General features: G+C 41.5%; 1 protein-coding gene across 4 annotated transcripts in view; it reads right to left on the reverse strand.

Moving 5' to 3' along the window:
- hectd4 (HECT domain containing E3 ubiquitin protein ligase 4) overlaps positions 1-20,409 on the reverse strand; it is a 295,048-nt gene that overhangs the window by 260,364 nt on the left and 14,275 nt on the right. For all 4 annotated transcript variants that reach the window (XM_087999963.1, XM_087999965.1, XM_087999964.1 and 1 more), the window contains exon 2: positions 2,684-3,201. In XM_087999963.1, coding sequence (XP_087856089.1) covers positions 2,684-3,201 — 518 coding nt within the window. The remainder of the gene's footprint in view (positions 1-2,683; positions 3,202-20,409) is intronic.

The following is a 20,409-nucleotide window of genomic DNA, read 5'->3' on the forward strand; positions in this document are numbered from 1 at the left end:
TGTGTATCAACTGCATTTAGTTTGTGATTAGTCCACTCCTAACCGTGGTTCCTCAAAGTTTCTAAAAAAAAATCAAATTCCCTGAATCTCTTTAATTTTAACAGAATATCGTGCCCTGCTACGAGATGTACAAGTTCAAAGTCACAGTTGATAATGTCAGGGCGGCATTCAGGCTGTATTCCCAGAACCATTTTAAATAATTTATCATATGTTGTTTGTAACTTATTTGGGAGTAAAGCATACAACAGTGGGAACACACCTTTACGTATTTCCCCGAAAATACTTATGAAACTATGAAAATAGAGGAGGGGAAATTTTGAATGTTCCATGAACATATAACTTTTTTGATTGTAAGTGGAGCTGAAATGCGCATCAGCCATGATTGAATGGCGGAGTAGACTCGATGGGCCGAATGGCCTTACTTCCACTCCTATGTCTTATGGTCTTATTATTGTTTCAGAAACTCAGCATTAATTTTTCTACCAAATATAAGAATTCTGCCGGTGGTGCTACCGCTGTCAGCTAGTAAAAATTGTTCTTTATTATATTAATTAACAGAATATGTTTTAAGGTTATCTGGAATTACAAGATTCTTGGATTTACTGGGTAAGCAGCAATTTCTTTCCTAGTCCTATGAACCATTTTCTTCAGCGCTCTGTTGTTAGGCATCATTCCGAAAAATATTCTAGGCACTCGTTAATTGCTTGTAAAGTTCCCTCTACAGTTGTTTCTCTTTGATGACTAGTTATCTTAATATTAACTACAAACTACTGGAAACTACCCCATTTAATAATAATTATACTATTATGTTGATTTTCATTGATGACTACTGTATATGTGCACCAAAATAGTTCTGCACCTAAATGGGTCCACGGCAAAATAGGCTGCGCCAAACAGGCCGTGCCAAATGGTTGCGCCGAATGGTCCCGCTCCGCCTACATGAGTACTTTGAGCCAGTATTCACTCAAGAGAATGACATGGAGGATACAAAGATTAGTGTGGAGCACATGCCAGGGCATTTTAAGATCAAGAATGAAGTGGTGTTGGGTCGCTTGAAGAACATTCATATGGTTAAGTCCCTAGGGCCTGAAGGTATCTACCGAGTTATTAAGAGAGACGAGAGTGGAGATTATCTTTTGTAGCAACTAACTGTTGGTTAAAGAAACCATTAAGACAGCTAGTACAGGTTCAAATTTGAGCAAATTTGCTCTAAATTCAATAGTAATAGGTGGTCAAATACTGCCTTGGATAAATGAGAAAGGTGAATGAGGAAAATTCCAGGGCTGAATGAAGCTAGTCAACATTTAAAATACCAAATGACCGGTACTGTACTCAAATACAAAAGGGAAGCAAGAAAAAAATTAAATCTTATTCCATTAGTGGTGAGCGAGATGACCAATAATTTATGATGTGTGAAAGAAACATCAGATGGAGAGCATCAGTGGGGATAGCAAATTATTATATAATATCAAGCTGCTAGTTGTTGGCCTTGACAGCAAAGACTCATGTGGCAAAGACTCCACTGCAGCCACAAACTTCAATTCTAAGATACATGACTAGTTCTCATTAATTTAGTCAACGGGGAAAAAATGAACTGCTCAAAATCTACTTTCAGCTCTAAGTCCATACACCTCAGGGAAAGAACTGAGAAATGCAATCCAGTAATATACAGTTAAGAAACATTTTCAGAGAGACTTTGCAACAAATCTTCTCAAAACTCGCAAAGACTTAGCAACTATTCTTTTGAGTGCTGTTAGACAGGATACCATTTTAATGAATCAATGTGGTTCTGATCAAGTAGTACAGTAGCAGAATATTACAGTTTAATAGCAATTTCAATATATAATTCTGTTGGATAACATGGTGACTGCAGAAACACTGATGCAGAAGCAGGAAGGTTTTAGGAACCAATTTGTTTTTGCTCTCTGACATGCATTTGGAGTAAAGAGCAAAGAGCTCCTTCCCCAAGTGGTTATTTGTTCCTTTTGTTGGTTGTTTTCTGTATTCACCTCCTGGCAACAAAATTAGATATTTGAGTAGGAGACATCCAAATGTGCTCTAAGAACAAGTCCCAAGTGACTTGGTGCTTTTTCAGTTCCAGACAAGGCATTTTCCAATTAGAGCATTTGAAAAATGGAATCCAAAGCTATTTTTGGTACAACTTCATTCTAAAATCTTGATTGTAGTTCACAAAAAAGAACAGTGTATACAAAATTAAAAGTAATATTGCGAATGCTCAAAATCTGAAATAGATAATGTATAACAGTCTGCAAAGAGAAAAGATAAATTCTGAGATTTTAGATGTGTTACCTACCTGTCTTTCCTTCCTAAGGTGCTAAGTGACACTGCTTGCTGCATTTTGTTTTATTTTTAAAAAAACTCGTACCACGTGTGGTCTTTTGGTAGAAGCAGCCCATCAACCACTACTCATAACATCACTACACCTATTGGTGAATTGTGATAGGTGTAGAAAGAGATAATATGGTCCATGTAATATCGAAGTTGTGAATATTGTCAATCAGGGTCATTAAGCAAACACTCATGTAGCATTTGTTTATTAATATGTACCAAAATATTATTTCAGATCACTGTCATCTTTATTCTGTGAAATGTAATGTTACTGAAGACATTGTAATCTTAAGAACACTTCTAGTTAGACAGAAATATACCAGATTGCTCTTACCTTGCACAGGCAAGAGCTACCAATGCAGCTGCAGCATTTTCTTTCTGTTTCCATGGAATTGATTGACCCAAAGCAGGTGATTCTTCTAACCAGGAGCAGAGAAGGGCTTCCAGACCATTCAGACAGTCAGCAGGTTCTTTTGTAAGGCTCAGAGGTTGACAATCTCTCAGGCAGTTCAGGAGTACCTCAGCAGTGATATTACAGAGAGAAGGATCAGTTTTACTTTGTGACTGGATCAAAGGGAACACTAATAAGAGGCCCATGCGAGAAGTAAATGGTGCTTGTTCTGGTTGTTGCAGCAAGCCTTGCCGTTTGAGCAAGGACATGGTCTCTTCATCACTGGAGTTTTCACGTTCATGCTGCTCTTCAAGTGCTAACTGCCGTTGTGCATTCCACAGGCCTCTAAGTGCATTGAGACGGTATTCAAGTAGTCGTGCATATGCATTACTCTGGTTTCCACACACAGCTCGCAAGCGTTCTGCTAGCTCTTCAGGATTTTTGGTTTCAAATGTCAATATCTAAAAATTGAACAAAGAATATTTTTCAGCAGAATGATAGCACTTATTTAGCCTGTTAATATATAAAACATCCAAAAGAACTTCATAGGAATATTAACATGTACAATCTACACCAACAACATTAGGAGAAAATAGGGCTCAGTATATTATGAAGGAGCATCTTCGTGGAAGAATGAGAACAAAATACTAGAAATTATACTACACTGATTTTTCTATTATTAATTTTTTTGTTTAATATCAAGACTAGGAAGGAGCCTGTTTTCAATTTGTAAAGTACCCGATGCAAGGAGGTCCAAATATCACAGCTTTATGTTACTGCAACAATGACAAACTTCATCCAATCTGGAATCACATGATAGTGTTTCCAGATAAGCAATGTGACAAGAAAATTATAGCAAAAAACTAACTTTAACAAACACATTTCAACAATCACACCAAATCTGACAAAGCAGCTACTAACCATTCTAGGCGAGCTATTAGACATGAAAAAGCCAAAAAAAACAATTTCCACACTCACCACCTCACAACACTCCTTGTTTATATTTATAATACGTAGCATGGAGAAACAACACTACCCTCTGGCAAAAAAAAGTAGATATCTTGCAAGACTGCAGTGCTTTAGACAAACATAGGAGATCATTTCATGTACTGCTCCATTAGCTTAATGGACAAATATACTGTCAGCCACATAGATAACTATACTGTCTCAAATTCAACCTTGGCCCTTAAACCCAGGTTAAATATCATTTAAAATCTGCTGATTTGCTAACTGATATCAGCAGTCATACTGGAAACTAAGTGTCTGTCAATTGTGGTGAGATTAGGCTCAGTGGTGTTTGCAGGCTATTCATACATGTGGGGAAATCACGGTTGATCACAATATTCTCAATTGTCAATCACACAGATGGACTGGTATCAAAACAATATCATTACAAATTAGCTCCAATTCAAAAGTAATTAATTGACTATGAAATGCATTGGTATTCTTCGAAAAAGGAAGATGCAATGTAATGCAAGTTCTTTCTCTCCCCATCATTTTGTTTCTTCTTTGCCATGCCTCCCCTTGAATTCCACAACCTCATTGAACCCTACAAGCCCTCCTCTTCCACCGCAACAAAACTTTCCATTTGTTGTGCATCACTAATACCTTCAGGAATCTAAGTGCAATACGCAAGGACACTTATACTTTCTGAAATATAATGCATCCCTTAATAGCTGTCTCTTTCACCAACTGATTCAACCAACTCTCCTATAATATCAAAAACAGAAATTGCTGCAAAAACTTTAACAGATCTGGCAGCATCTATGGACAGAAAACGGAGTTAACATTTCAAATCCAGTGACCCTACTTCAGAACATCTTCAGTCTTATACAACACACACTTCAATCTTACTGGTGCATCAAGAAAATATTGGTCAAATGTTTTTCCAATCCCCACTTTCTCAAATGCACTATTCACAGGCATAACCCAAGGCGATCATAACTTGTCCCCAGAGTCAATTTTCTCAGCATTCCAGGAGTTCTTCGGTCCCGACTCCCAACACTTAGTTACCTTCGAATTCCTAGAACATCTCAGACTTTTAATGCTTCCCAGCCATGCGGCTGCTCTTGACCCCTCCAATTCCCCTAAATGGAACATATTGTTCAGTCTCCTGGCAATACAGCTAACTACAGCACTGCCAAGATGGAGTTTGCTTTGATTCTTGACAGTCTCCCACACTCAGTACTTGCTAATTATCTGTAACCTTTGAAATCCTCCAGTGATGCTTGAACTGCCCTAAGTGACCGACTGGATACCTTGCAATGAGCACTTCCCCCATGCTGGGCACATCTTGAAACAATGAAATATAAGCAGCCTTGGACCAGAGTATTCCTGGATAGGTAAAGTCCCTCAGAATGCTGGAAATAGATTTACAAATACAACCTATGAAATTTTTGCTATAACAAGTAAAGAAGATGAACAAAACAGGTTAGAAAGCTGTGTATGATTTAAGAAATCAAAGACAATAGGAACAGCCAAATAAATGTCTCAATATAAAGAAAGATTTGTTTTTAAAGCCAAATTCTAACTTACCTTTACACACGAGCTGTGCTCAATTTTAAACTGAAAGTAATAGTATGCCATTTCACCTCAAGATAGATTCTCAACCTAAATTACAGCATTTTCCAAATCATTAGTAATATTATAAGTAAGTTGTTAACTGACAGCTAAACAAGGACATTTTATATTCTTGATTAATCTCTGGAGGAAGTAAAAGAACTATGCACCTGGGTCAAAATGGTCTCATTATGGCCTTTGAAATTCTACCCAATAAAGCAGATTACACCTATATCAGATATACACTTTTAGTAACATCTACTCCAGTACTGACCCAAACTCCAGTGCTTAAAAGCCCCTAAAAGCTTCAAAGAATGCACTTTCAGCATCTCTATTTCAGCCCTAAGGCAATATATACACTAACGCAATTAGATGCAATAATCGGGATCCTGGCACCAGAGACATTTCAGCTTAGCAATGAAGACTTTCTATTAAGGTTAAGTAATAATTCTAATTTATCTGCTGCCGACAACTTTCGTGAAATCATCAGTATGGAAGTGGACAGAAGAGGAGTGACAATCGATGGAAGAGGTACTAAGTCACAATCTTTTTGTACATAGCTGACTATGCTATCATCTACTCAGATCCACTTTTAGAACACAGATTAATATGCATATGCAACCAGTTTTACCTGGAACAGAAGACAACGTAAATCACAGTAAGGGAACTTGGACAACCGATCTTTTGTTGTCTTTTATCATCAGGTCAGATTTGCCAAAGCTGCTGGGGATTTGGTTCAGAGGGGTTGAGGACCGCATCAGAAACTAGAAGGTGCGCATGATGTTGATCTACCAGTAACGTTGAAAAAACAGAAATATATTTCAAAGTCAGGATAATGTGACTTAGTGGGGAATTTCCAGGTGGTGGTGTTCCCATGTATCTGCTGCCCTTGTCCTTCTAGAAAGAAGTGGTTGCGGTTTGGAAAGCAGTTTCGAAGGATCTTTAGTAAATTTCTGCAGTGCACCTTGAAGATAATAACCACTGCTGCTGAGTGCCTGTCGTGCAAGATTGGATGCTTGTGGATTTGGCGCCAATTAAGCAGGCTGCTTTGTCCTGGATGGGGTCAAGTTTCTTGAATGTTGTTGGGGCTGCAGCTATTCAGACAAGTGGGGAGTATTCCATCACACACCTGACTTTGGCTTGCAGATGGTGGACAGGCTTTGAGGAGGGAGGAGGTGAGTTATTCACCGCAGTATTCCTAACCTTTGACCTGTTCTTGTTGCCAATGTGTTTAAGTGGCAAATCCAGTGACCTCCAACAGCCATGACCACCTTAGTATGTGCCAGGTAGGACTCCAAACAGCAGAGAGTTTGCTCCTTAATATCCACTGATTCCAGTTTCGCTAGGACACCTTGATGCCATGGTGTCAAATGCGGCTTTGATGCCAAGGCCCTTCACTCTCACCTCACATCGCATTCAGCTCTTTTGTCTATGTATGAATCAAGGTTGCAATTAGGACAGCAGCTCAGTAACCCGAGCAGAACCCAAAACTTTTTTTTGATTTTATCTTACTTGCTACAGAATACAATGAAAAGTATAGTATAGTGTTGCCATTCTCCGGCGCCATCTTAAAACACAGAAAAATAACCAAAACATAGAATACAAAGGCAAAAGAATACAAAACACAAATATTCAACTTTACAGTTCTTCCTATTAGGGGCCTGGTGGGCAGGCACGAGTCCCCTTCACTGTGCCACCGCCACTGGAATGTTAGTCATTCTTCAGCACCATTTCACCTCCATCAACGCCCTCACTGGATCTTGCCAATGCAAATGTCACTAATCCCACTGGGTACTACACCAGCCCACAATCAGCTGTTTCCATAATCCACTTCGGAGCCACCTCACCGATGCAATTGTTGCCAGGTCTCACACTGGGCCTAAACCCACCTCCACAAATCTGCACTGGATGCAGACACTGCTGGGAACCAAACTCACCTTCACTACTAGTCATGAGTCAGCACTAGGATTGCCTCATCATGCAGAAGCCAGGAACCTAAACTCATCTCTGATGCTGCCTCGAGATTGTTGCAAATACTTCAGCATTATCTTTTTGCATAGAGGTGTTGGGCTTTTCCATCATTAAGAATGAGGATAGTTGCGCAGCCCCCTCCTCAGTGAGTGTTGAATAACCGTTCACCAGTATTCAAGACTGCATATGGTAGGACTACAGAGCTTCGATCTCATCCATTGATTGCAGGGTCACTTAGCTCTGTTTATTACTTGGTGTTTGGGCTACTAGTATGCCTATTTGGTTGCTTCACCACGTTGATACCTCATTTTAGGTATAGCTGGTGATGCTCCTGGCATGCCCTCCTGCAATGCGCTTCTGCACTCCCCAGTGAACCTGATGGGGAGCTTCTGTTGTGATGTCCTGGGATCAAAATGATTGACACTTAAACTACAACCATCTTACTTTGTGTTAGGTGTAATTCAAACAAGCAGCAAGTTTTCCACAATTCCTATTGACTCCAGTTTCACTACAGCTTCTTGATGCTAAAGTCATTCAAATGTTATCTTGATGTCAAGAGCAGTCACTCTCACCTCACCTTTGGAGTTCAGCTCTTTTGCCCATTTTTAGACCAAGGCTATAATGTAATCAAGAGGCAAGTGGCCCTGGCAGGATCCAAATTAAGAGTCAATGACCAGGATCTTCCTTTGCAATGCATTTGATAGCATGTCAATTACAGCTTTTACCACTTGATGATCAAGGGTTTACTGATAGGGTGGCAACTGGCCAGGTTGCATTTGTCTTGATTCTTCCTGGACAATCTTCCACATTCGATTCGATAAGATTAGATTCGATTAGATTCCCTACAGTATGGAAACAGGTCCTTTGGCCCAACAAGGCCAGACCAACCCTCTGAAGAGTAACCCACCCAGACCCATTTCCCTCTGACTAATGCACTTAACTCTATGGGCAATTTAGCATGACTAATTCACCTGACATGCACATCTTTGGACTGTGGGAGGAAACCGGAGCACCCGGAGGAAACCCACACAGACACGGGGAGAATGTGCAAACTCCACACAGACAGTTGCCTGAGGCTGGAACTGAACCTGGGTCCCTGGCACTTGAGAGGCAACAGTGCTAACCACTGAGCCATAATGCCGTTGTTAGGTAGATGCCAGTGTAGAAAACATGCAGAAACAGCTAGTCTTGGGTTGCAGCTATTTATGTTAGCCAGCCAATCTTTCATCCATAACAATATGGGCTGGTGTAGATGATGTAATCCATCTAGAATTGAAAGCCAGTCCCAGGAATGGTGATCACGGCAACTTCTTTTGTCTTTAAAAACCCATCTGGTCCACTAATGAGCTTTAGGAAGGGAAATCTAGATGTGGCACCAGATCCATAACAATGCTGTTGGCTCTTAACTGCCCTCTGAAAGGGCACCACACAGTTCAAGAGCAATTTGGAATGGACAATAAATACTGGCCATGAAACTTAGGTGCCCGACACTATAAGCTCTTATTTTCCAAAATAACCTTTGATGAGACCTTATCAAACACCTTCTGGAAATCTAAACACAGCAACATTCCACCTGTTCCTCTTCATCTACAAGTACGTTACTTCCTAAAAGAACTCCAAATGATTGGTTCACAGAAACATTTTCTCTGCCTTATGACCTTAATATTTTCTAAGTGCCTTGCTGGAACTTCTAATAACAAGAGCTAACATTTTCCCTGAGTAAGATATTAAGCCAGCTAACCTTCAGTTTCCTGCTTTCTGTCTCCCTCTCTTTTTGAATAAAGGGATTACACCTGTTATCATCCATCAGATGGGCCTTACCCAGACCAAAGAGGAATGAAAACCAATGCATCAACTACTGTATTAGCCTCTTCTTTTAAGACTGTAATATGAAGTCCATCAGGTCCTGGGCACTTGTCAATCAATTTGACCTCAACCTCACCAATCCATCTACTGCAGAAGCTTCCGTGTGGTAGCATTAGTAAGAGTGACGTGGTATGGTCTGTCTGGAGGCAAAGTCCTATCTTTACACTGAGGATAACCTCCAAAGTGTTGTGACACAACTGGGATAGATTTCAAACAGATCTTGCAACTCAAGCCTAGACATCCACGAAGTACTGTGTCTATCAGAAACAGAAGGTTTCTAAAGCACAAACTTTTAAAACATGTGTTGGTCATAATACGATTAGATCTCCAACACTTTAAGTGCTATTTCTAAAGCAGGATTTTTCTATAACGTGGGGTTGCACAAGAACGCAACCATTGCATTAAAGAACGACCTTTTATCATTTCTCTTACTCAGCATTCAGGAGGAAGGAGGAGGAGGATTTGTTGAAGCTGCAAGGTTGACAGAAACAGTGCCATTGATGAATGAGGTAGACAACTGGGAGGAACTATTGCAAGACCCAAAATTAATACAGGTGACAACTAAGTTTATATTGCCTTAACTGCTAACATTTGCTCAAAACTAGGAGGTGGCTAACCAAACCAATACAAGGTAAAAGGTGTAAACTCTTTCGTGGGATCTGTAGTTTATGGAATGCAGTGGTCCCTGGGACAACCATAGACAGAATTTTAGGGTACTGCCCATTTCCAAAAGCAACCAAGCAGTTAAATGAAACATTGCAAAATAAGGCTTCCATATTGGATTAAATACTTGAATACAGTCTAATGATACTCTATTCAAATGGTACGCAGGTGTAACACTAACTTCACAAACGTAGCTTCTAATGTTACATTACAAGCTTGCTGGGGGTTCAAGATGGTGGCAGTCTAAGCAGTCTGCTGTGTTGGGCTCTGTGCCACACTCTAGGCAAGGTGAGCTCCTACCCCACCCCCCATTAGCCACTCCTGAGGAAAGTTTGTAGGGTAAACTAGGTAGAGCACCTACAGCCCCTTTAAATTAAAATTTGAAAGATCTGGAGCTGAAATAAAGACATCTAAGTGAAAGGGAACAAACAATGCAGCAGACAGGGCACTCCTCTATTATGCTGGGCACACCCGCAGCCGTTAAGGTTGGTGGAACAACAGCATTTACTCACGGAGTTCGCAAAACTCTGGGGAAAAAAAAAGAGGGAGCGCTGGGGCCAAATAATGCCATGCTGACAAAGCATGAGCAGGAGATCCAGACTTTGGATCAGCGCATAGAAGCAGTGGAAACAAAGGACAGTGGCCTTGGAGGCCTCGATGGACAGCTCAATGGTGGGCATGAGCCTTGGAAGGCCAGATTCAGACCCTGCAGAAACAAATAGACAACCTCGAAAATGGAGGTCGGAGAGAAAAAAAATCTTACTGATCATGGGTCTTCCAGAGCGTGAAGAGGGCGAAAACCTTGTTGACTTTCTCAAGAGGTAGCTTCCAGAGTTGCTGGGGCTGAAGATCGACTCAGGCTGGGTGAGCGTAGAGCGGGCCCACCAGATCGCGATACGCAGGTCCAGTCCGGTCCGGCCAGGCACCCCCACCCGGTCCTCGTGCAACTCCAGCGTTACAAGGAAAAGCAACTGATAACAGAAGCAGCTAGAAGACTGGGAGGAGAGCCACAGGCTTTGGTTTATAAAAATTCAAGGATAATATTTTTTTTTAAGGATTTTTCTGGGGCCATAATGAAGAAAAGGAAGACTTTTGATGATGTAAAAGAAAACAAGAGATTTAAACATTCAATATTTTGAGGTACCCGGCAGTGCTATGTTTCAATTATGGGGGAGCTGTCTTTGCCTCGGCAGAAAAAGTAAAAGAATTTTTGGACTCGCTGAAATGATAGACTTTGATCGAGGGAGAAAAGAGGAAAAGATGCATGCAGACAATGGCATAATATAATTTTATTTTATCTTCCCTTTCTTTGTTCTTTTCCCTTTTGGGGTCTCGGGTCTTATAGGCTTGGTATTGCTGTGGTGTAAAATCCAGGGTGTTTTATGCTATATCCGTTTGGTAGTTATTACTTATTCTATTGTTCAGTTTTGCTGAATATGGGGTGGTTACTTATTTGGTGTAAAGAAGTGTGGGGTTGAGATGGGGAGGGGGAGAGGTCGGCAGCCATAGTTAACTTGCAGGAGTGTAAATAATATGTTTGTTTTCCATTGCTTGGATTTGGGACGTGGCCTCAACTGGAAGGTGCTACGATGGTTGTGAGGTTGGGGGTGAATGCCCCCTATGGGCGGGGGGGGGATCTCAGGAGATTGATGTTTTTTGTGTTTATTTGTTCAAGTCAAGACCGTATTTTATCCATTTGCCGCACATTAAATGGACTTCTTCCTCTTGGGGGCTCACAGGCGGGCTATAATGTACTGTCATGGCTAGCGATCTGTTCAGGTGGTGCACCTGGAATATAAAAGGGAGTCATTCCCCCATTAAAAGGAAAAAGATGCTCTCAAATCTCAAGAAAGAAAGGGTTGACAACGCGCTGTTGCAAGAGACACATTTAACTGATAGGGAACACCTGAAGTCACAGCAGAGGGGATACGATAGGGTGTTGTTCTCCTCTAACGCCAAAAGCAGAGGAGTGGCCACATTGGTACGAAAGAAACTTCCATTTCAGGTGGCAGATCAAATCAAGGATGAGTATGGACAGTTCATCATTCTCAAGGCGCTGATACATAGAGAAGAGTATGGTATCCTGAACTTTTATTGTCCCCCGATGCTCCTCTTAAATTTTTAGTCGATGTGGTTTCTAAATTAATGGCTCTTGGGGTGCACCGTACAAGTATAGGAGGAGACTTTATTCGATTCATGGACCCTGGCATAGACAGGATGCCAAGGGGACTGTCAGGTGCAGCTCGTCAGTTAGAGGACTTGTGAAAGGAATTGGGGTTAGATGATGTGTGGAGGTGCCTCCACCCAAATGGGAGGGATTTTATCTTCTACTCCAACCCGCACAAGTGCCACACAAGAATCGATATGTTCTTTGTTCTGTCGGTTTGTTTGGGCTTGGTGCTGGCCTGTAGGATTGGGAGCACAACTATTTCGGACCATGCAGCAGAGTATTTGGATATTAAGACCAAAGGTAGTGGAGTAGGCATGCGTCACTGGTGTATGGATCAGTTTCTGTTGAAGGATGACAACTTTGTACAATGTTACAAGGGAGTTCAGGGCTTTTTGGACATCAATTAGGATATGGCCAGTAATCCATCAGTGCTCTGGGAAACCACCAAACCACTCTTAAGGGGTATGATTATTTCATACTCTACAACGAGAAGGAGGCAGAGAGGAGAGCAACAGTAGATGCTCGAGACCCAGCTGAATCGGCATATTATACCAGACCATCAATGGCCAAATTACACCGGGTCACGGCTCTCCAGGTTGCTCTGGACTCAGTGCTCTCGCAAGTGGGGAAAGAGAGGGGTCTCCTTTGCAAAGCAAAGGCTGTTTGAATATGGGGATAAGCCAGGTAGATACCTAGCTTACCTGGCTAGGAAGAAAAGTGCTTCACTGTCCATTGTGTCTATCAGGGAGTGGCAACGTCACTCATGAACTGAAAAAGATCAATGCCAGATTCCGGGAATTTTATACAGAGTCATACCAGTCGGAGGGTTGTGGGGATGGAATAGCGAAAATGGAAGCCTTTTTTGAAAACCTGGACCTCCCAATTATAAACGCAGGTCAGGTCTCCCTTTTAAATGCAGCTCTGACAGTACAGGTGGTGCAAGAGGCGGTAAGGCAGCTCCCAGGCTGCAAGGCACCCGTTTCTGAGTCAATTTTAAGGCGATTAAACACATATTAGCTAAACTACTTCTGGAGATGTATGGTCATTCATATAACCATGACTGCCTTCTGCCGTCTCTGAGGGAGGCTAATTTTAAAGAAAGGGAAATACTCTAGAGATTACGTGTGGTATAGACCTATCTCGTTGTTGAATATGGATTTTAAAATCCTATCAAAAGGTACTGGCTCTGAGGTTGGAGAAGGTGCTGCCCATTATTATAAAAGAGGACCAAACGGGTTTTATCAAGGGCCGCAGCTCCTCCAACAATATCAGGTGGGTACTGAACATTGTGCAAATATGACAACAAAGCTTGATCCCAGGTTTGGTGGTCTCCCCTGGATGCAGAAAAGGCTTTTGATTGGGTGGAATGGTCATATCTCTTTGCTGTTCTAGATAGCTTAGGCTGAGGGGGGGCATTCGCCGGGGGGAGTGGGGTGGCAGTGCTATATAAAGAGCCCAAGGCGGCGGTTATCATGAATGGGGTTAAATCAACAATTTTGGTGTGGGAAGGGGCAGCCGACTGGAATGTCCCTATCGCAACTGGCGGAGGCTATCTGAAAGGACTCTGAAATAGTGGCACCAAATTTGGGAGTTGGGGGAACACAACATTACTCTCCATGTGGATGATGTCCTTCTGTTTTTGGCTAACCCGGAAAAGTCCATACCCCGGCTCATACAAAGAATTAAACTATTCGTCAGCTTTTTGGGATACAGGGTAAATTTTACAAAGTCAGAAGTCATGCCCATTGGGGGTTTGGTGAAAGTACCAAAGGTGGAAGACGGAACGGAGTTTCCTTTTAGATGATCACAAAGGTTTTATTTATCTGGGAATTTTTATTACCCCTTCCTTCCAGCTTTGTACAGCTGTTTGAGAGAATAAAGCAAGACTTGCAAAGATGGGAGGGACTACCATATCGTGGTTAGGCCGTATAGCCTTGATTAAAATGAATGTTCTTCCCTCTTGGTTGTTATTTCCCATGAAGATGCTCCCATTGTTATTACCCAACAGGTTCTGCAGAGATTTACAGGATGGCTTGGATCAGTTATTTGGTGCTGTAGGCACCCCCTAATTAAATTTTCCAAGTTGCAACTTCCACAGAACATTGGGGTGGACCTCCCAGATCTGAAAAGATATCAAGTAGGCTCCATGTTGTCATGTGGACGAATGAGTGCATAATGACTTGAAATCAATATGGCTTGATGTTGAAGTCTCGCAGGCAAGATGTCCCCTCGTAAACTTACTACTTATGGATAAGATGACATCTGTAGATGAGCACTTTTAGAGTCCGATTATTATAAATACGGTGAAAGCATGGAGGATAATGTGACCGGGTGAGGGCAATTTGCTTAAGACTTCACCACTTACCCAGTTAGTGGGAGCCCTAGGAGTTAGACCGGGGTGAGTGGACTCTGGCTTTCAAGCACAAGAGGGTAAAGGAATCTCCTGTCTGGGAGATTTATTTGAGGGAGAGGTCTTGATGTCTTTAAGTCAATTAGGTCAGAAATATGGAATCCCTAATAGGGACTTTTTCCAATACTTCCAGGTTAGGGATTACAGAAGACGACCACGCTCTGGGCCCAACCCTACAAGTCAGATATAGAAAGAAAAGTGCTCCGGTGCAGGGACGCGTTCGCAGTTAGTACCATATATCATCTGCAGAGAGGGAATGCCTTGGGGAATATGGAAAGACACCATGAGATTTGCAATCAGGAGTTAGGGGAAGAAATCTCATCAGAAACATGGAAGGATATATGGGGGAAATGTAAAGAAAATTTCAATATGCAATAAAGCATAAGCAATGCAATTTAAGATCCTCCACGGGGCCCATATGACACTAGAGAGGTTAGCAATGTTTAAAAAAGGATCTTTTCCAAAATGTCCCAAATGTAAAATCAACACTGGCACCCTTACACATTGCTTTTGGTCCTGTTGCAAGATCCACGGATACTATGGTGCCATTGTGAATGAGCTGGAGAGGATCCTGGGAATGGAAGTCAGGGAGGATCCAGTATACCTCCTTTTGGGACTACCAAATCTTCCCTCTTTGGGTGAGTACAGGAAGAGGGTATTCAATATTCTGTACACACTGTGTGAGGAAGAACATCCTAATGAATTGGATATTAGAAAAGCCTCTAGGTCTTGCAGGGTGGCACAGACTTGTGATGAAGCACATCCCTCAAGATTACCGCGTCGTCCTATTCTCCCCCACCACCACTTCAGTTGAAGCAAAACACTCAGTGTAGTTTTACCTCCAACTTTATTCCAGGTCCTGCCAGGAGAGAGAATGATCTCCCACGAGCACAGAGACATGAGCTCACAGTGTTCTCTGGAAGAGCAGTTTCTCAATAGATTATATAGTCATTTTACAGGAGGAGCATCAGATAAGGCAACGTACATATTAATTGAGTGACCGTTACAATCAGCGAGTGTCAATAGTAAAGATTAAACCATCTGCTGTTACACAATGAATAACTGACTTTACATAATGAATATTTTCACCTTGTTAAACTGACCTCATATACTGAATGCTACCTCATCTTGTTAAATGGCTCTACATAATGACTGGTTGTCCACCTTGTTAACCCATTAACCTTGCCTCCAGCACACTATTGTTAACTGCAAGTTCTTATCTGATCTGAGCCATGCTCAGCTGAACCTTCTGTTTCACAAAACTCAAAACTTAACTCTTTCCCTGCCTGCTTATACCAGATATACATTCTCAACCTGACAAGTATAGTGTGCCATGGAATGGAGCAATTTTAGAAGACATAGTGGTCCCATTTGGGGGGCGCGGGGGCTAGTAAGTATGGGTGTAATAACTATGGCTTTCGTGGACGGAACCTTTGGTGGAGGTGCAGTGAGTGGAGTAATGTAATATAGCACTGTGTGGTGTAATTTAATTTTAGTGAATGGTCATTTATTTTGTTTAATTTGAGTTTATGCTGAGTCGGGCTAAGTTAATTAAATGAGACAACTGTATCTTGAACAGTAGGCAGCTTATTGTTAATGTTACTGTAATAATATAATAGTACGATATTATAGCTACTTTTCTGTACTTTTGTACTTTGATAACTTTTGGGGTTTTTTTGTAAAAAGAGTGAAGAAAATTTTCAATAAATATATACATAAAAAAACACAAGCTTACTCATATATAATGTCCTGAAGAAGGGCTCATGCCTGGAATGTCAATTCTCCTGCTCCTTGGATGCTGCCTGATCTGCTGCGCTTTTCCAGCAACACATTTTCAGCTTTACTCATATATAATATATACATTAAAAAGACACAAGCTTACTCATATATAATATATACATTTTAAAAAACCACAAGCTTACTCAATTAAGCGCATGCCAGGGCAAAGCTCAGGTAAGTCCAATAGCTCTCAAGAGTATCATATAAAAGGAATGACAGGCATAGGTCAAGAAAATGGAAATGTTCTATAAATGCAACCACTGGCTGATTAGAGAAGCACAAAAACAGCCTGATATACCATACTTTCTTGTAGAAGCTATTGTAAAATCACTTAAGAAGATGTTTAAGACAGGTGCAAGCACTTTTTCATCTATCAGTCATTGTATCTCAGTTTTCAAACGTAAGACTGATGCACTAATGATCAACTAATTTGCATTATAATCTAGTCAAAGTGCAGATGCGATTAAACATAATATGCTAGTGTTGAAAACATTTTAAGTCACAATGCATCTCAGTATAAAAATAGACCCTTCAGTCCAATCCGACCACAATTCCAAACTATGCTAGTCCCACATGCCTGTGCTTGGCCCATACCCCTCCAAACATTTCTTATTCTTGTACTTTTTAAAATATCTTTTTAAATGTTGCAACTGTACCCGCATCCACCACTTCCTCTGGAAATTTACTAAACATAAACCATTCTGCAAAATAAAAAAAATTGCCTCTCATATCTTTAAATATTTCTCCTCTGTAAAGCCAGGTTGGAAACAACCTCTATATCCATTGTTACAGCAAGAGCTTTTACTCTCAGATCGAAGTGTGATAGTTAGTTATTAGTTCTATGCCTAAAAAAGGACAAACTAGGATCTAGTCTAAAAGGTACAGCAGCCCCTTGTGGAAGTGAATTTAAGTTCCAAATTTAATGGAATAAATCTCTCGAACTGCAGATATTTCAACAAAACGTGCAAATAAAATGAACAGCCCATCATGAAACAACTAATATCACATCAAATCAAAAAGGCAGCACTAAAAATTTGCTCTTTGCCATTCAATCACCTCTTAACTAAATTTAACATTGAGTGATCTCTCTCCCAAATGGGAATTATTCATATTTGAAGCCATAAATACAAAAAGTCTTGACCAGTCCCAATTTGGAATCCAAATAGGTGTATGGATAATCAGTTGACAAAAATCAAGAGAAATCCTATTTGCTTTTATATCCTTTAAGCATGCAACTGCTGCATCTTTACCACTGCCCCACTAGAACTCACTTAGAACAGACCAAGGGTCAAACCTGGAATCATCTTCAATTTTATGGATAAATCATTCAATGGATAGACACTTACTACATTTAAGAAATTATATAATGCATGACAACACATATTTCATTCCACTCAACGTACGGCATTATTGCAAGTTGGACCTTTGCATTATAGCTGGAAATGAGTTGCTGGAAAAGCGCAGGTCAGGCAGCATCCAGGGAACAGGAGAATCGACGTTTCGGGCATAAGCCCTTCTAAAGCCGAACATTCATTAATATTTCAACAGTTGTATTGATGGACAATCTCATGGTGCCAATGTATTAAAGCAGCCAACTTTTAAATCTTGTAAATGATGGCTAACTAGGGCACCCTAATGAACCAGCTACCATTTCTAATCAAGGAAAAGCTAAATCTTTCATCAGACTGACGTGCATGGAAATCTTTCATCATTCAAAGATGCCATTGAATGGAAGTACAGCTAATAATTGCAATATTTTTACTTCGCAATTCATTCCTGGTATGCAGATATTACAGTGAATGCCAGCACTCAAATGAGAATTGCCCATTCTCAATTGCCCTCAAGGTGGTGTTGATTTATGCTTTCTTGAACAATAGTAGTCCTTACTAGATGTGAAAAATGTCAACCAGCCATGCCCCTATTGAATGGTGGAGCAGGCTTGAGGGGCAAAATTTTCTACTCCTGTTCCTCTTACTTGTGCTATGGTCTCTCAGATTAAGGGGCTACGGTGAAAAAGATGGTTTAGACTTCAAATAAACCTGTTGGACTGTACATCACATCATCCTCCGCCATTTCCGCCACCTATAAACAGACCTCACCACCGGATATATTTCCCTCCCCACCTCTAAATGAGTTCTGGAGAAACCATTCTCTCCACAACTCCTTTGATAGGTCTACGCACCCCCACCAACCCAACCTCCATTCCCGGCACCTTTCCCTCCCACTGCAAGAAGTGCAAAATGTGCGGCCACACCTCCTCCCTTACTTCCATCCCAGGCACCAAAGGATCCTTCCATATCCAACAGATTTACCTATACTTCCATACGTATCATTCACTGCGCCCATTCCTCTTAATGAGGTCTCCTCTACACTGGGGAGACAGGACGCCAACTTGCAGAATGTTTCAGAGATCTCTGGCTCATGCACTAAACAATCCCACTGCCTGGTGGCCGAACATTAACTCTCCTTCCCACTCCACCAGTGACATGCAAGTCCTGGGTCTCCTCCACCACCAAACCCTAACTATCCAATGGCTGGAGAGAGAACACATCTTCTACCTTAGACCCTCCAACCACATGGGATCACCAGTTTCCTCATGTCCCCTCCCCCCACCTTATCCCAGATCCAACATTCCAACCTCAGCACCATCCTTTTGAACTGTCCTATTGGTACATCATCTTCTTTCCCCACCTATCTGTTCCATCCTCATCTCCAACCTATCACCTTCAAGGCCACCTTCCCCTACCTATCACATTCCCAACAACCTTCCCCCAAGCCCCACCACCCTCCCATTTATCTTTCAGCCCCCTTGGGCCACAAACCTCATTCCTGATTAAGAACTTATGCTCAAAACATCGATTCTCCTGCTCCTCGGATGCTGCCTGAATGGTTGTGCTTTTCTAGCATCTGGCGTTGTGTGACTTCTGACTTTGTCCACCCCAGTCCAACACCAGCACCTCCACATCATGGCTAGTGTATAGGAACACGGTGCTATCAGGTTGGGACTTCTAAGATTGCAACCCAGTAACCAGGACAAAACTGTGATTTATTTTCAAAGTCAGAAAGGTGTGCAACTTGGAAAGAAACTTCTAGTACCCAAGTGTCTTCTGCCTTCATCTAAATACATGGCAGGAATCACAGGTTTAGAATATGCTGTCGAATCAGCCTTGGCCAGATGATAAACTGCATCTGGTAGATGCAATAGAGGAGCCGGTGTCAGACTGGGGTGGACAAAGATAAAAACCACACCACCAGGTTATAGTCCAACAGGTGTATTTGGAAGCACTAGCTTTCGAAGTGCTGCTCCTTCAGGTAGCTGTGGGACTGGATCATAAGACAGAATTTATAGCAAAAGATTACAGTGTCATGTAACTGAAATGATATATTGAACAAACCTAGATTGCTGTTAAGTCTTTCATCTTTTAGAATGGGTTGCAGATTTCGGTTCATTAATATGTATATCCCAGAACTATGTTTAAGTCACACTCTTGAGATAACTTAAGGTTTTATATTTTAAAAAAATGGCATCTCAGCTCAGACAATGCATTAAAGTGTACGGTTAGAGTCTGTCTGTACCCCAATCTTGAGTCAGACTGGTCCTATTTCCAAAGTAGGAATTTATAAAATATTACTTGGATTGACTGTATTAACTGCCTGGAGGTTGTATGTTTTTTGAGCAAAATAGAATGTATCTGCAAATTAACTCCAGAGCAGGGGAGTAAGGGGAATGCATGCTTGGTAAAGTGTGCGCATGTGAATGTGATAGAGTATAAGCCTGTGAGAGGGTGTGTGCATGGGTGAGAGTGGAGGGAGTGTACGTGTGTGTATATGAGAGAGAGCGCATGTCTATGAGAATGGGTTTGTGTGAGTGAGTGAGTGTGTATGAGAGTGTGTATCGTGTAGTGGGGTCACCTGTAAGGTCACCCTCATGGGTTATGAGCGTGGCTATCAGCCTCTGCTCAGCCACTCTGCGTTGTTGTGTATCCCAAACTCCACGTTGGATGACAGTCACCCAAAGATCAAAGGCCAAATAAATGTTCCCCCAACTGAGAGGGAACATCCCAGTCTAGCAATTGTTGTGCAGTGTCCATTCATCCATTGTCATAGCATCTGCTTGGTCTCGCCAATGTACCATGCTTCAGGGCATCCTTGCTTGTAGCGCATGAAATAGGCAACGTGGGCAGAATCAAGAGTACCTGCCACGTACATGGTGGGTGGTGTCCCCACATGTAATGGTGGTATCCTTATCGA

The sequence above is a fragment of the Chiloscyllium plagiosum genome, unplaced genomic scaffold (assembly GCF_037043375.1).
Source record: "Chiloscyllium plagiosum isolate Xiang-an unplaced genomic scaffold, Cpla_swu_hap1 HiC_scaffold_24, whole genome shotgun sequence".
Taxonomy (NCBI): domain Eukaryota; kingdom Metazoa; phylum Chordata; class Chondrichthyes; order Orectolobiformes; family Hemiscylliidae; genus Chiloscyllium; species Chiloscyllium plagiosum.